Source organism: Lasiosphaeria miniovina, assembly GCF_030549165.1.
Source record: "Lasiosphaeria miniovina strain SMH2392-1A chromosome Unknown B0T26scaffold_3, whole genome shotgun sequence".
Lineage (NCBI taxonomy): Eukaryota > Fungi > Ascomycota > Sordariomycetes > Sordariales > Lasiosphaeriaceae > Lasiosphaeria > Lasiosphaeria miniovina.
Genome location: NW_026848222.1, coordinates 6,155,765 through 6,171,753, shown reverse-complemented (window position 1 = coordinate 6,171,753; position 15,989 = coordinate 6,155,765). Strand labels below are relative to the sequence as shown.

The 15,989-nt window shown below is 52.9% G+C and overlaps 4 protein-coding genes across 4 annotated transcripts; 3 read left to right on the top strand and 1 right to left on the bottom strand.

The window, feature by feature from the left end:
• Positions 1-203: 203 nt before the first annotated feature.
• Positions 204-1,770, top strand: B0T26DRAFT_641148 (uncharacterized protein; the record flags this gene model as incomplete). Its single annotated transcript, XM_060437301.1, has 2 exons — positions 204-396; positions 527-1,770. 2 exons carry the CDS (start codon positions 204-206, stop codon positions 1,768-1,770), a joined length of 1,437 nt encoding a protein of 478 aa, XP_060299369.1.
• Positions 1,771-1,846: 76 nt separating this feature from the next.
• Positions 1,847-3,783, bottom strand: B0T26DRAFT_641902 (uncharacterized protein; the record flags this gene model as incomplete). Its single annotated transcript, XM_060437389.1, has 5 exons — positions 1,847-2,090; positions 2,136-2,454; positions 2,623-2,834; positions 2,961-3,410; positions 3,530-3,783. Coding segments are annotated over 5 exons (1,479 nt in total), but the record flags the coding sequence as incomplete, so codon positions are not given.
• A 2,402-nt stretch (positions 3,784-6,185) lies between these two features.
• B0T26DRAFT_853071 (heterokaryon incompatibility protein-domain-containing protein) lies at positions 6,186-8,785 on the top strand. The gene is made up of 2 exons (XM_060447662.1): positions 6,186-6,777; positions 6,848-8,785. The coding sequence occupies exons 1-2, from the start codon at positions 6,420-6,422 to the stop codon at positions 8,608-8,610; spliced, it is 2,121 nt and encodes a 706-aa protein (XP_060299367.1). The 5' UTR covers positions 6,186-6,419; the 3' UTR covers positions 8,611-8,785.
• A 3,620-nt stretch (positions 8,786-12,405) lies between these two features.
• On the top strand, positions 12,406-15,002 carry B0T26DRAFT_750714 (uncharacterized protein; the record flags this gene model as incomplete). Its single annotated transcript, XM_060445267.1, has 5 exons — positions 12,406-12,673; positions 12,728-13,693; positions 13,758-13,893; positions 14,806-14,931; positions 14,984-15,002. 5 exons carry the CDS (start codon positions 12,406-12,408, stop codon positions 15,000-15,002), a joined length of 1,515 nt encoding a protein of 504 aa, XP_060299366.1.
• Positions 15,003-15,989: the final 987 nt, after the last annotated feature.

Genomic DNA, 15,989 nt, shown 5'->3' with positions numbered 1-15,989 from the left:
GACGCTGTTGGAATTCACCCCGTGCCCCTTCCTTTCCGTTTCTTCGAGTTCGGTGTCTGGGCTGCGGCTTCCCTTCTGAGCTTTCTTCAGCGAAACATTGCACCTTCCTGTAGGCTAGATTCCTGACTCGCCGTATCTTTCTCCTCTCGTTCCTCACATTATCCACCAAATGCGAAGCGATGTCCACAACTACGCTCGAAACAATGGGCCTGCTTACGCCGAGCGACGGCCCCTCTCCTGTGTCGTTCGGCTCGCCAGAAGATCCCACCCTCCAGTCCTTTGGTCTCTTTCGTGCCGATGGCTTTGCTACAATACCAAACGATACTCTCGACCCGTGTAGGTTGAAGAGACCGCACTACAAGTCGAGGAGCGGCTGTCTCAACTGTCGAAAGCGCCGTGTCAAGGCAAGCAACCGGTCTGCGTCTGCAACCTGCAGAATGCGTCTGCGCCTCTAATTGCCTACCTGCCTAATCGCTGGACGCAAGGGTCGCGCCGGGGAGCCAGCTAGGTTAGCATCACTAATCAGCCTTCCTGCAGTGCGATGAAAAGGCGCCACGTTGTTCGCATTGCCAGCGCCGGAATGAGCCCTGCCAGGTCCGTCGGTGCTCAAAGGCTCCCCAGCCAGAGCCTCCACGGCGGGAGGTCGCCATTGTCTCTCGGCCGAGCTCAGGTTCTTGCCAAGTCCCAAGGTCGCCTTCAGCGGCAGCCGCAGGCCCAACCCCGAACGCAACGGTCAACTTGCGGCACATGAAGCTGTACCACCACTTCACCACCCACACCGTCCACACACTACATTTCGGGCTGTCGGTCTGGGAAACAGCCATCAAGGTTTCGGTCGAGTGTCCCTCGGTGATGCATGCTCTGCTGTGCGTCTCGTCGAGGCACCTTGCCTACCTCCACACGGACGATACCTCCTACGAGATGGCCGCCGCCACTCACCTGTCTGAAAGTCTCCGGCACTTTCACGAAGACTTCCCCCAGGGACTCGAGGTGTCCAACCTTGACGCCTTCGCATCCACCGCCATCCTGGTCGCGTACGAACTTTGGGCTTCCACCGAGTTTGCGCTCCTCGACGCGGGCGGAGGGGCCGCCGCGTACGACCCGTCCCAGGACCGCCTGTTTCGCCTCGGCGACTCTATGGTGGTAGCGATCATGAAATCTCTGCCCTGGATATTCGAGACGCCGTCGATGCTTACCGAAATGGTGGCGCACAGTCCCCGGCAGAGCCTGCGCCGGCGGGCTCGGCTCAAGAGGGGTACGGTCGAGTTCTTTCAGATATTCTACTCGCACGCGAGACCCGTGTCGGTCGAACAGCTCTCCGTCCCCCCCATGTTCATGCGGTCGGAGCCCGGCGAGGACACCGACGCGCCCCTCGACGATTGCCTGGGCAATGAAGATCTGGCCGGACCCGTGTTTCCACGGTCGGACAGGTACAGCCAAGTTATCACGCGGCTCTGTTTGCTACTCTCTTTCCTCCCAGAAGCCGGCTGGGTTGGCACTGATGAAGAGCTTGAGGAGGTGATGTGGGACCTAAACAGATATATCTTCACGTTCCCGGTAATCGCGTTCGGAGCGTTTATCGATGGGGAAGGCGCCGTTTCTAACGATCCCAAGCCGATGCTGCTGCTCTATCACTTCTATCGCGCCACGCGCATCTTGCTGAAGGGTAACAAGCATTGGTGGGCGCATCGTAGGTCGCGGCTGTTGGAGTCGACGTTGAAGCGGAGTCTGCTCAGCGAATGTATCATTAACTGTGGCGAGGAGGCTTGAAGGTTGTCGGGTTGTCGAACCAGGCTGTTCGGACTACAGCTGTTGCTTGGCTGTCGGAATTTGGATAGGGTCACAGCTAAAGATGAGGCAGGTACTGAGTCCAGTTCGGTGTGTCATAGGCCGCCCGAGGGTTGTTACGAAGGGCAAGAAACGACTCCACAACGAAGTAGACCCTTGCTCCAACGAAGCCCAAAGTGAGACTTCCCAAGAAAAATGCGCCTGGGCCAAAGAGAAAAGGCTTGAAGACTCCCAAGTAGGGCGAGAGTGCCCGCCCGATGTCTCGCAGCCTGAAAACAAACATGTCCTTTTTGGAAGATCTACTGAAAATATCAAGGCCTCTTTTTGTGTAAACCGTCTCGACAGACTGGATCGCGGTTATGATTACCATGGCGAGAATTCCGTAGCACGGCAGATAGATGCACGAGACCTTCCAGAGCAGGTGCTCGATGGCCGAGGGGAACTCGTCGTTCCAGGCCGACGCGTGGATGCCGCTGCACGCCAGCGTGACAAACACAAACACGCCCACCGACAAGACGCCGTCCCAGCTCATTCGCGGGTCGAGGAACTGCTGCCAGCTTAGGATACGTCTTGCAAGAGGCTCTACGTAGGGCAAGCGGTGCGAAAGATGATGCTGCAGATCCCACGAGTTGGAACTTAGGGTCCCGTGTAGCGAAAGTAGGTAGGCTGGCGAGTGGATCCAATCGAACAAGGCTCCCCATCGGACAAGACAGTCGTGGTCAATGGTGATTTTGTCTTCCTTCCGGCTGCTGATCCCGTCCCAGATGGAGATCCTGGTCGCCCCGAGAACGATGATCTCCCCTCTTTTGATTAAGATACTAGGCCTGGTGCTACGTGGGGATGTGCTTTCGAAGTCTCGCGACAAGAATATTCCCTTCTCGGTATCGTAGAGTAAGACTTGCCGGACAAGGGGCTTCTGGGCCAGTGTTGTGTGCACTCCAGGCTCAGCTCTAGGGGCAGCTAGTGACTGGTTTTGGGCGTTCCCGTAGCCCACAGCAAAGCTTGGCTCGGCGAGGTCTTCATTCGGCCTCTCGGGAAACGTATTGCTGCTCGTTGACATTTTGAGCCCACCAAGGTGAGATATCTCCTGGAAAAAAGTATGCAGATAGTGGGTTTTGTTTTGCGGCCCTGCGAGGGCTCTACGCTCAGCAGGGCTTTTGTAGGCAGCGCACCAAAGGACCGAAGCAACCGTCTTGATGGAGGAATCGCCCGCGAGGATGGTGGCCTCCCCGACGTCGAGCGGCTTCTCCCACCATATCAGGTAGATGGCCAGCGCGCACACGGTATGCGCCAGCGTGTTGAGCTCGAGGGCTGTCACAAAGAGCCCGGACGACCACCGCATGACGCACTGCAGGATCATCCAGGACGACTGGGCGACGACGAACAGCTTGGCCAGGCTGTCGGCTTTGCTCTTGTCGTCGATGTGACGCTTCGGAATGTCGGGCAGCAGCCCGTCCCGCGCCATGATCTCCACGCCTTCTCGTGTCAGGCAGAGCTGGGGCGAGCCGGGGATGTACTCGTCGTCTTTAGGGGTCGAAGGAGTGGTACTGAGGGCAAACCCGCCCATGAAGGCGTACCAGCTGTGTCTCGCGGTCCACGGGTGTTTCCGTTTGTTTGGTGGGCTGCTTTGTTCCTAACCGAGGGTGGGAGATAAGGGATATTTAGCAACGGATTTTCCAGGACTGATGAACATGCTGGGCGAGACAAGCAACCAGGCCAAAGAAAGTCAAAGTCGTAGAACCATACCCCCTGCTCCAGTGCAATCTGCACGTCCTTGTGAAGTCGTCTTGTTTCGTGTCTCTGGCACCAGGCAATGTACACGACCATCTCGGGGGCAAACATGGCGATGGCGACCCATTTTGCCTTCCGAAGTCGCTTGGTCGTCCCGCTCTCGTCTTCGGCCGCAACTTTGAGGTGGAGCGACGTGTAGATAGCCAGCGCCAGGGTAACAATGCAAGCCTTGATGATGCCAAAGGTACCTCGCCCGTCCGGTTCCAATCCGCGACAGTGATGTTTCTAGTCAGTCCTGAGTGCCCGACGCGATGAAGACAGCCAAATGGGAGACTCTCACTCACGCCCACCCAAGATTCACAGCCTCGCCGCCGTTGATTGGGGCCATCCGTGCGCGCAGGAGCGATGATAATCAATGATAAAGAGCAAGTATTCTTGTTGGCCCCTTACTTGCCAAGACATGGCAATTTGTACAATACAAGCTCTTGTCATAAAGGCGCGCGGTGGAGAAGAAGCTGAAAGAAAGTGCACCTAAACGACCAAGGTGGGAAGTCTACATGTGCGCAGGCTGCAGCGCTAGCGGCGTCGCGTTCCTAAATTCACGTGACCTTGGCGGGGCATTTCTAGAAATACCCGTCATTACAGCAGCATTACGGTATTTGGGCCCTGATACGTACCGGTCCGTGATTTAATTATGCTAGGCTGTGCAGGCCCTGCCCTAAATTATACCCGTTTTTGCACGGTCTTTATAAGAGCTTTGATGCGCGCACCCACCTACTCTTTCATAACACTTACTGTCACATACAACGCTGCATTAATTGAGGGCAAAAAAGTTCTTGTATTTGGAAGGTTCAGAAAGGTGGGCATAGCCTGAATACCGTAGTTATGCGGCATGCGGCTGACACAGCCTAGGCTGTAAATGGTCTAGCATGTGCGCCATCTGCGCCCATATGTGGCTTAGATGCGGCTCCTTCCGACACCTACCTGTGGGCCCTTAGCAACTGCCAACACAGGGGCCGCTTTTTTTATTGTAAAATGCCGTATTCCATGGCAGCCACCCAACGCCCAACCGGGTACTAAGGAAGTTTTTACTTATAGGATGCGGAATATATGTTCTACGGATCGAAAAGCCGGACAAAGCGGTCGCGAAAGGTCGCCCTGTCAATCAGGGCGGTCCTTTCGGAAATGAAGCCATCCTAACAGAGCCGCCGGCGCCGAAGACAAAGACGACAGCCCTGAGCGGCGCGATCCACCGAGACGCGCGGCGTTACTATTCATAGTTCGAACTAGCCGGGCCGAGTCTAGAAGAACGGGATGAACAGGATGAACAGGATAAAGAAGAGCTGGAGATTGACTCGGACTGCATCGTCGTCAATATAAAGCCAAGCCCAAACATAGGTCGGAAGAGGAAGGCAACACAACAGAAAGGAAAAGGGAAAAAAGAAAGATAATGAAGAAAGCGAGCAAGCCTGCCCGGGCAAGCTACATTCAGACCTCAGTTCCTAATCCTCACCTCTTTAACATGGAGGTAGCGGAATGGCGGGGCCGTAGGGCTCAACGCCGGCGCTTTTGGGAGAATACAGCTTATACTAAAGAGGAGAATGACTGCTTCGATTCCGGGGGTGAAGATGACCCTTATCCTCGTAAGAAGGGCGGCGAGGGTAGCCAGGTTGACATAGACTAGGTTGCTAGATTGATAGACTCAATACCAAGGAATTGCATCACCATGTCAACAAATCAGGATTCAACAGATCATTCAGGCAACTAGGCGCCTGCCATAAAATTTGGCTAGTTTACGTGCAAATCCGGGCCTTAGAGTTACTATTTGCAAGTTGCCTTCATCGAGGCTGACTCAGCAACGAAGAAATCGTCAAAATGGAAAACACCACGGTAAACGCGTTTTCAGGGCTTTTGAAGGCTTTGACGGCTTCAACGCTATTGACCCGGGCTTCCTTTAACTTTCTTAGTACCCGGTAGGGCGTTGGGTGGCTGCCATGAAATACGGCATTTTACAATACAAAAAGCGGCCCCTGCGTTGGCAGTTGCCAAGGACCCACAGGTAGGTGGTATGAAAAAGTAGGTGGGTGCGCGCATCAAAACTCCTTTATAATGCAGCTTTGCAGACCTGCTTTGCAACAACCAACCAATTGGATCTGGATGAAACGTGAGTAGAAGAGGGGCTCTGTAGTGCAACCGCTAAAAGCTTCGGTCATCAAATTGCGAGCACAGTGAGTAAGCCTGCCAGGATCGAATCCTGCTGAGGGGTACGGTTTTTCTCAAAACTGGTAAAATTGGGTCGCCATCGACAAGGGCGGGGGAGACTTGGGAAGGGGTAGCTCCCTTCCGCCTGCAGGATGTGAGCGCGTCCCGGGGGTATAGAATGGGAGCGGCTGCACTGGTCCCCCAGTTTGAGGGTTGGTTGAAAGTCCCGCGAATTAGTCAATTGCAATGATTGACTTTCTCGACGGGACCAGGACGGGTTGAAATTCTGTCCTGGTTCACACAAGCCCAGGCAGACCCAACTTCCCTCTAGTTGAATCTAGACAAAACAATAATTGGTTTTTTTTAAAATGCTTTCATCGAAGTACCCGTCTTCCATATGTGCCAATACGTGCACGTAGATTAGATAACGAAGGCGGTGAGCGCGAAACTTCTGCCGCGGGGCTTCCTTCTTAGCCCGCGCCCAGCACTCGCTCGAGACCGCAGCAAATTGAACATTTTTTCTTCAACCTACGCTTCCAGACCTACTATTCCCAAGAAGCTACATTATTCCTTGCGATACAGACCATCCAGACCTTTGTCACAGTGGGGCCGGCCGACTTCATTCCTTCCACCGATGGTCCTGCAGCCATGTAGCTATTTGAATTCACGAAACCATTCCATTTCCACTGGGAGCGACAATGACGCTGTGCGATCGCTGTGAACAACTTGACATGGGCCACGTTTTTGTGCAATCAGTGCCGCCAAACCGGTCAACCATCCCCGGGGGATGGATGCATTCAGACTCGTTTGCGATTCTGCGGTCGAGCGCCGACACGTGCGCGATGTGTTCGATTCTTATGGGCGATGCTGGCAGCAACCCACTGGTCGAGGATGACGACAGCGTCAGGCTGCTCACTTTTACGCGCGACCGGTGGCGTCTCCTCGAGGGCTCGCGAAACCTACCCGGCCCAATTGCCGGGCTCGAAGTCATTGTTGGACCAAAGGGCGTGAATGAAGTTCATTCTGTGAGGCACTTACCAATCTGGACGGCCGACAGTGAGCAGAGAGAATCCTGATCCCGAATGATGGCGGTGGATTACAGTCTTGTTCCGTAATTGACTTGCAGCCTTCTTATTAGACAGCCCCGAGCAGCTGAAGCGCTTCATTGTGACTCGGCCTGTTGGCCCACCATCAGATGCCGAGGTACTCAAACTTTGGCTTAATACTTGCCTTCATGAACATCCTACCTGCAGGATTCCAGCTCCGTCCATGGACTTGACCCTGGAAGAAGACCCCGCTGACCTTCCAACTCGGGTTCTGGACGTGGGATTGGCAAGTTCTGGTCCAGATTCCGTTTGTCTCATACTCCCTGGGAGTCAGAAGGGACGATACATTGCTTTAAGTCATTGCTGGGGCACTCTGCCCGTCACCACAACAATGACGAGCACGCTGCATCAACGCATGCAGGGTATCTTCATTCACGAGCTAAGCACTAACTTCCAACACGCCATCCAAATAACCCGCCAGCTAGGCTACCAGTACCTCTGGATAGACTCGCTGTGCATCATCCAAGATGACGCCAGCGATTGGGCCGTCGAGTCGGCCAAGATGGCACAGGTCTATACTCGTGCGTCCCTGACCCTCGCCGCAGCCAACAGCGCCGCCGCAGGCGACGGCTTTCTCAACCCCAGACCAACCCGCCGCGCAGTCACTATCTCGCACCGGAGCACAGCTGGCGTCATTGTCGGCCACGTCACCATCGGCGAGCAGACATCGCAGGAGATCTACTGCGACGGCTTCCGGTACGACGTCAATGGCGGGCCACTGGCGCTGCGCGGCTGGACGCTGCAGGAGCGGCTACTGGCACGGCGCATCGTCTTCTTTGGCAGCGAGGAGTCGCACTGGAAATGCCGCACCGCAAGCTGGAGCGAATCCACGCGCCTATGGCCCGTGCGGTCTGTCGATGCGCGCGCTGGCCGCGGGTCGTTGGACAAGCTACCCGTTTTTGGTCCGCCGTTTTTCAGACCTGTCGATCCGAACGTGCTCCTCAACGACTGGTACACCATCTTGCAGGAGTTCACCAGCCGCAGTCTGACTAAGAAGGACACCGACAAGCTTCCCGCGCTTTCAGGCATCGCCAAGGTCATCGAAGCGGGGTTCGGGGCATCAGACGCGGGGCTCACCACGCCGCTGTACCACGCTGGGCTGTGGACCCATGACCTCCCGCGCGCACTGCTATGGCAGAGTTTTGGCCCAGAGCCCAGCACCGGCATGAGTGGCGGCGTGCTGCCTGGCCCATCGTGGTCTTGGATGTCGCGGGACGCGCGCATCTTGCCGGCGCGCGAGGCAGGAGCCGCTGACAACGCCGCACAGCCCGACATTTTGGCCGTCGAGTGGGACGTTGCCCTCCATGCTGGCGGAGACCCGCATGGCAGGATCGCTCTTGGCAAACACACGCTTACGCTACAGGGGTACATAAAAGCCGTGCCGACGATCCGCACAATCAACAGGCCATCAACGCCGTCTACCACTTCAGCCCCATACCCGCTATCCAACGCGCTACTATATGACAGCCACGCGCAGCAGATCGGCGCCGCCGTGCTAGACGACCCAGCTGACCGCAGGGCGTTCGATCAGACGCTGTATGCGGTCCCTGTGCGGCATTTTGCTACAGGTGGCGCGGGAGGGCAGGGTGGGCGGGGTATTGGAAGCATTGAGGCGCTGCTGCTGGTGCTGGCGCAGGAGGGGGGTACTTGTTATAGGAGGGTGGGCGTAGCTGACATGATGGGCAGTAATGCTAATGACGAGCGGTGCAAGGACGCGCCGTTTGCGCAGCCTTTCCAGGTCTTTTTCTACGATGCGACAAGGGGGGAGGTCAAGATTGCATGATGTATTTTCGCGAGGGCTTTGTTTGCTCTGTCTGTTTTAGCCTTGTTGTTTCTTTATTATTGAGAGCGTCTTCTGGCACCGTTGAAATCGTTCCTTAATCCACAATGCATAACCCTAACCCTAGCAACCAACCCCGCCCACCAGGACTCCAAGATTCTGCCATATAGTAATTTACCAGTTTTTACCGAACGCAAGCCCGCCCTTACCTTTCTAGCGTAACCGAACTTCTACATCCGACCTTAGACAACCACCAACACATCGTCGGCACCGCATTCAATCAATGCATCAATGTAGCTTCACTTTCTCATCGTTGATAGCATCGCACTATGCTAACTAGCTATAGAAATTCCCGCCCTTGAAGATCTGAGCGATCTGAGCGACTTTGGCGAACTCAGTGATACGCCCGATGAAAATACGCCGCCATCACCACTGTCAAATCCGCCCGCCGGCCATAAGCTTTTCACCACCAAATATAACACCCTCGATGATCTAATCGATGATCTGAACGAATGGACCGCTTCTGCGCTCTTCAGGACTTCAAAGGCACGATAGTAGCCCTGCAGCCTCTGCAGTGACTCAGGGTCGTGTTGTCAAGCCTACACCAGGTGGAAGGGTCCCGCAACTGACTACCCGGGCATTGGAAGGCATAAATCAGTAAGGCTGTCAGTTACATGCAGATGTGAGTAGTTGTAAGCAGGCCTACAGTTTTTTTTTGCATTTTTGGCTCTGTTATATAAGCGAATTCAACGAAGTCAGCATCACTTTTATTGTAGATTTGAACGATTTGAGCGAATCTACGGCCCTGAGGTGGAATTACCGCATTCGGAAATATATTGACGTTGGTGACGGCGGCGAGGTGCAACGCCTGGAGCCGTGCAGCCAGCAAATGCGGTAACTTTAGCTGTAAAATGTGGTATTTTCGTGGGCGGTGAGCTGTAAAGCTTGGCGGCCTATTTACCTACGGTGCAACGAACGATTTTAACGGCGCCAGAAGACGGTCTCTTATTATTTCTAGGCGCCTAGGAGAGCCTGAGGTCGCTCTCCCTTGCAACTGCGCTGGGCCCCCATTTTCGGTCGTCCCAGATACCAGGTACCTACCCTATGTACTACGTAGTCTAAATTCTCAGCCGCACCGAGTACGGGTACGTATCCCGGCCGTCCCCATCGTCGGTCCCCCAATAATTATTACTAGTGACGTCACCTAGCAGCCCGTCCATTACGTACTCGCATCTGGCTATCTCCCTAACTATTTCCCTCTGATTACTTATCATTTTCATGTGTATAATTGCTCGGTGGGAGGGGCAAATTTAAGTTGGTACAGCGGGGAATGTGACGGACGAACTACTACTAGGTGCAAGCTGTCAGATCCGACCCGAGCAATTTACCCATGACCAGTCTAACTAGCCTGGACAACTATCTTGTAGTTTACAGATTGACTGGTTGGCGCGACTGCACGACCTGGGTGACTGACTAGCTTGTAGTTGACAAGTTGAAAAAGTAACTCTAAATTAACTCCAAGTCACTGGTTTAATTACTGCGTTCATAGCTTCTGGTTGCTCGGGTCATATTATAAAAGTATATCGTAAGTGATGCCTACGATGCCTCCACTGCCTAGCAAGAGAAAGAAAATGTCCCCATCTCAGTGTTCTAATAATTACTATCATTATTCGTAATAAGAGGCGCTCTCATTTTGACTCGGTGCCTGTCAAAGCTCTTTTTCACTTTCTACTCACCATTCTTTGCTTCTGCTTGGTACTGCCACCATCCAATCAATGCTACTATAGAAAGTCCGATAAGAATTATGATAAGGAGGGCGATAAGAAGAATAATAGGAAATAATAGGACGTACTACCACTTCAACGAACGGGTTCCCCGCTCCCGTTTTTTGACCTCATATCCCATAGATATAAATTCACTCTCTCTTACCCTCTCCCTTCTTCTCCTGCTTCTGCCTTCTTTAGGTTTGACCGGTACTCTTCCTATTCCGATAGGAAGTTCAAAAATCATTGTCATCACTCTAGTAAGTTCATTCCAATTTTCAGGACGATTGACAGGTACCCAGCTTCCCTCTCCCATCTGCCCAAAGATCCCTTCTTCCTGCTTTCACTCGCCCCTGTGCTTCTCCGTCTGACTTCTCCGTCTGATGAGCTGCCCCTCATACCTCGTGCATATTGAAATCCCCCTCCCTTTGTCTTTCCCCTCCCAAACTTCCACGACTTATTCGCTAACCTACATTTCACTCAGCGCCGTACGAAGCACGATAATCCTAGTAAGTACCCTTCGGATCTTTGCCTCTTCTGACCTCGCACCTCGTGCCTATTATTTCCATCCCCTTTCACTTACCCCTCCTCAACCGCTGCAACAATTTGCTTACCCAGCTTCCCTTGTTCGGTGCACACGAGGGGTATCACTGCAACAGGTGACTCCCCCGCTCCCGAGATTTTCTTGCCCGGTAACTCGTGCCCCTCCCTCCCTGTTCGGTGAACACTGAACAGCAAGTTCTGTTCACTCCAATAGGTAGTCGCCCGCAGGAATCCCTTCGCCGTGCTACTTCCCTACCTCACCTCCTCAACTTTTACGAACTCTTCTCTAACCGAACTTCTTTTTTCAGCCAACAGAAAACAGAAACCGCATCACTTCAGTAAGCACTCTTGCTACTCTCGTTTTTTGACATCCTACCTCGTGCCTATGAATTCCTCAACTAGGCTGCGTTTATTAGCTTGATATCAACTTGATATCAGTTTGATTTTAGGTTGATCTCGGGTTAATCGCAAATGCGGTTGCCCTACGAGGTAACCCCCCGCCACGCGCTCTTTTTCAACCTCCTACGTCGCGCCCATCGTCCCCCATTCCTCTTCCCCGCGCCCGAGTTTCTACAACCTCGTCTTCCTTAACTGACCCACCTCTATCAGCTTAACCGGGAGCGCAGCCACTTTTGCGAGGTAAGCCCCGCCAACTGCCACTGCCTTTTAATGTCCTACCGCATGCCCATAAATTCCCCCGTTTCTTTTCCCCTGCCTGTGCCCGAACCTCTACAACCTCGTCCTCAACCTAGACTGACTACGCTTTCATTAGCACAACCAACAGCGCAGACATTTTGCGAGGTCAACTCCCCAACTGCTACTATCATTTCCCCTCCATCGCGTGCCTCTAAGTCCCTCCACTTCTCTACCTCATGCGCAAACTTCCATACTTCCTCCACAACAGAGCCGCCCCTTTCCATCAATCGCGCACGCAGTCACTTCACGAGGTAGCCTGCCCCTCACTGTCCCTGTCACTTGCCCCCCTACATGCCCATAAACCCCTCCCATTCTTTGCCCCGCGTTCTGATTTTTCATCGAGCCACCCTTTTTCATATGTGCGGGGCATCGACTTCTCCTGAGCACAGGCCAACCAGGCCTCTTTTTTCCCAGTCGCCTCGGGCACGCATTTTCATTCTTTCCTTTCTCCCTTCACAGGCTAACCTGTCGATACAGTCTTCACCTATCCAACCTCAGCCACCCATCGCAAGTCAGTCACTCGCCCCTCGAGGTAGTCCCCGCCCCCCAAACGCCCTTTCTGACCTCCTTAAGTCGTCGGACCTCTAATCCCACACTTCTCTTCCTGCTTCTTCACTTTCGTGTGCTTCTTTGCTAACTGCGCTTCTGCTCTATCAGCGTCGATACAGCCAGCCTACGTAGTCGTTGGGACAAAGAAGTAGCAAGTTAGTATCCTCTTTCCTTATCTATCCGCTCCATCGCGTTGCCCAATCTTGGCGATGCCTAATTGAGAAATCATCACAGGTTATTTGCAAAGATGTCAGGCAAAGCCGACAAAAAGGCCGGCCTCGCCACGCAGATTAAAGGCGTTGCCCGCCCGAGAGACGGGTCCAAGTCGAACTCGCCCAAGTCGGCCCCCAGTGGCCCCAAATTGTACCGTGACAGAGATTACGTGGCAAAGAACTCATCGCCTGCCTTGATCAACTCAGCGCCGGCAAATGGTCCGAATGGAAGAGGTTATAGCAGCAACTATGGCCAGTCAGGCCCGCAGCCCTCAAGTGCTTCAACTGGAGCAGGAAACAGCGGTAACTATAATCAGTCAGGCCCTGCATATACTCTTACTGACTTTCGTGTGCTAGCCAATATGTCCCTCGCCGGTTGGCTTAGACAGGGCATGGGAATGCATAGCGTTCAGGATCTGAAGCCTGTCCGCTGCTTGGGAAGACATGGTCCCAAATGCCGTACCTGCGGCAAGAATGGCCTCGATTGCAATGGCCTTTGCCCGCAAAAGGATCTGGAAGCCTGGGAGATCGCCGATGTTCTATCTGCCAACTTCTCTAAAATGGCCGTTTTTGATATGGCCAAAGACACGACACAGACCGACTCGATCATAGCTTACTATGGTCGTCAGCAATTCCCTAATGGAGTTGACTTCAATGCTCTATTAGATCCTATTGATATTGAGTACTTGGACCGGAACCGGGAGGTGTTATTTCACGAGAGTGGAGCTGTTTTCGAGCGCCTGTCGGGATTCGGAAACCCCAACAACACTCAGTTTCGCCGCCTCATTGATGAGTACATTGACCGAGAGGACTATGCGCACGCGAGCGGCCAGGTTTTCTCGCCTGCAAAGTATCCGCATCTCGGTATTGTCAAGAAGCTACGCGCCAGGTGGAAGAAGTTGTACCCGGTTCAGTTCTTCTTGAAGCGTATTTGGAACAAGAAGGAGAAGACTATATTTTTCCAGCAACAAGCACGCAAGGAGAAGCAAGCTGCAGAGCGCGAGAAGGCACTTCTGCCGGCAGTGTCCGAGAACGATGACGACGATCTCTTTGCTGATAATTATCTGGCTAAACACGGTGATCACTTTGATGCAGCGTACTTTGCCGCGCTGAGTAAAGAAGAGAATGCCGAGCTTCCGAAGGAACAGAAGCGCGAGGAGCAGGTTGCCACGAACAAAGAGGAGAAGAAGGAAGAGCTTGGCAAAGACAACAAGGAAAAGGCGACCTTGCTGCCTCCCAAGTTTGCAGCTAGAGCGAAGGATAAACAGGCTGCGCAGGCACCTGCAGATGGAGATGCCAGCGAGCGTCGCCCAGTCCATTCTGGTAAGCAAGAAAATGATCCGCTCTTGTCTCTTGGTTATTACGCCCTTACTAACAAACTTTGTAGGGACTAAAAAGCGGGAGGCAAGAGCCTCACAGCAGGGCCCCTACGGAAAGGGCGAGGAGATATACGAGACCGGCAGGATAATTTGGTCATGCTGCCAAGCGGTGGTTGGCGAAGGGGATAATATTTGCGACGAAGAGTACGAAATGTACAGGCCGCGACAACCATCCTGGAAAAATATTAATTAAGTGTCGAGGCGGGGAGTTAGTGGTACCTAAGGGGTTTACCTAGGTGAGGTCAAGCAGAGCGTGGGAAGATGGGCTCACGGAGCAGCATGTACACTAGTTCGGTCATACCAGAAATGACAAACGCCTGCTTGCCAAAAAAAGAAATGACGATGTCTACATGCCCGGGATACATTTGACAATATTCCAGGCACTCCGGACTTACGCATGAGTCTCTGCCTTTCATTAATACATGGGCTCCTCGAAAGATTTTTTTTATACCTTTGAGGCTCACCTACTTCTCGCCTTGTGTTTGTTTTGGTAGTTTTATCCTGTCCGGAGCACATATTACTGCGAAACTTTGAAAAAATTACCATGTGAAATTGATAAGACGCCTTATCGCCTTTCCGGATTGGCTAACCTATATAGAAAGGTGGACCCGATTTCTCAGTCATATTCAATATGGGCAGCCCCTATTACGTGCCTATCTGCTGTTCGGTCAGCATACTTTCTAAAATTGATGCAACTGGTATTATTGTGTGTATAACTCTACGGAAATTTTGAATCTGAAGTCTGATTTGTATTATAATAGAAATTGGCTACGATATAAGCGTTTAAATGCTTTCTGGCGTGGTGGGGCGTACGCAAGTAGTGCCATTGCCAGGGTGGGCTTGCGTACGTGACTACGCGAATTGCCCTTCAACCCCGCCTCGAAACTCCTCGCCCACCCTATGATTGCTTTTCTTTTTCCAATAATTAGTCGTACCGTAGTACCTTCGACGAACCTTACAATCTACCCGCTCTTCGTAGCTAACCTCCTTTCCTCCGTAGTACCGTTTTGCCTATTATAGCCAAGTTATTTAGTATCTATGGCGGACGCGGCAGAGGCGGCTGCTCGCAAAGTTTGCCACACCTGCGGCGTTGAGAAGGATATCGACTAATTCCGGTCGTTCCGAGGCCCTCAACGGATCGTCCTTGATTACGCGGACTGCCACAATCGCGGCAGGCAGCAGGTAAGTCTATTAGACGTATCTTCCTTGGTTTCCTTGCTAACTTCATTCCCAGAGAGCCGCGTCGAACGTAAGAGTTTCTGTAGCTGTTGCCGTAACCTGCGGACAAAGTCCCGCCCTTACGCCTCGCCAGGATCTCACCTTTCGTTTGATAAGTCGGTATTCTTAACCACAGTCTAACGGCAATAGGGTAAAGACCAGGCTCTATTCCGGCAAGCCCTGAAAGAATTACGGCAAGCCAAAGTATCTGTTTCGTTATAAGAGCTTCTTACGTCGAGATATGCGATCAAACTACCTCCGGCTCAGGTTAAGGGTTTTGATAATACCCTCCGCATCCTCCCCATTAAGGCATAGATTAACGAATATAACCATCAGCACCTCCTCGGCCTGCGAAAGGCGGCTGTGTAGGTGGACGTAAAGTACGAAGGCGTAAGCGTAGAGAGAGTTGAGTCCTCCAACGCTAGTAATCTGATCAAACGATTACCTCTTTATGTTGGTTGCCGGGTCATACTAACGAGGAACCTCTGGGCCAACGTCAGGCTTATGAACGGTGCCCAGGGTACTATATACGACATCTCGTAGGCTGAAGGCGCTAACGTGCTGGAAGACCCACCGCAGGTTATTATGGTTACGTTTGATAACTATACTAGGCCGCCGTTCCTATTACCTAGCGGGGAAGAGCTTCGTGATAGGGCTAAGCTGGTGGTTCCTATCCTTAGGGTTCGGCAGGAGTTTGTTCTTGGGGCTGGCACTGGCTACCGGGAGCAGTTTTCACTACTTGTTTGCTACGCAATCACAGTACACAAGTCACAGGGCGTCACTCTCGACAAGGTGGTTTATGATATCTCCGCGCCAGAGTTCGCGTCCGGCCTATCGTACGTGGCAGTTTCCAGGGTCAAGACCTTAGATGGCCTAATATTTGAGTCGCCGTTTGATCGGAGCAGGATATACCGCAAAATACCGGTACAGAGCATACAATTGAAGATAGCAGATTACGAGGCAAGGAAGTTACAGCTAGTAGATCCACAGGAAGAGGAGGTTGACTCGAGCGATATGAGCGG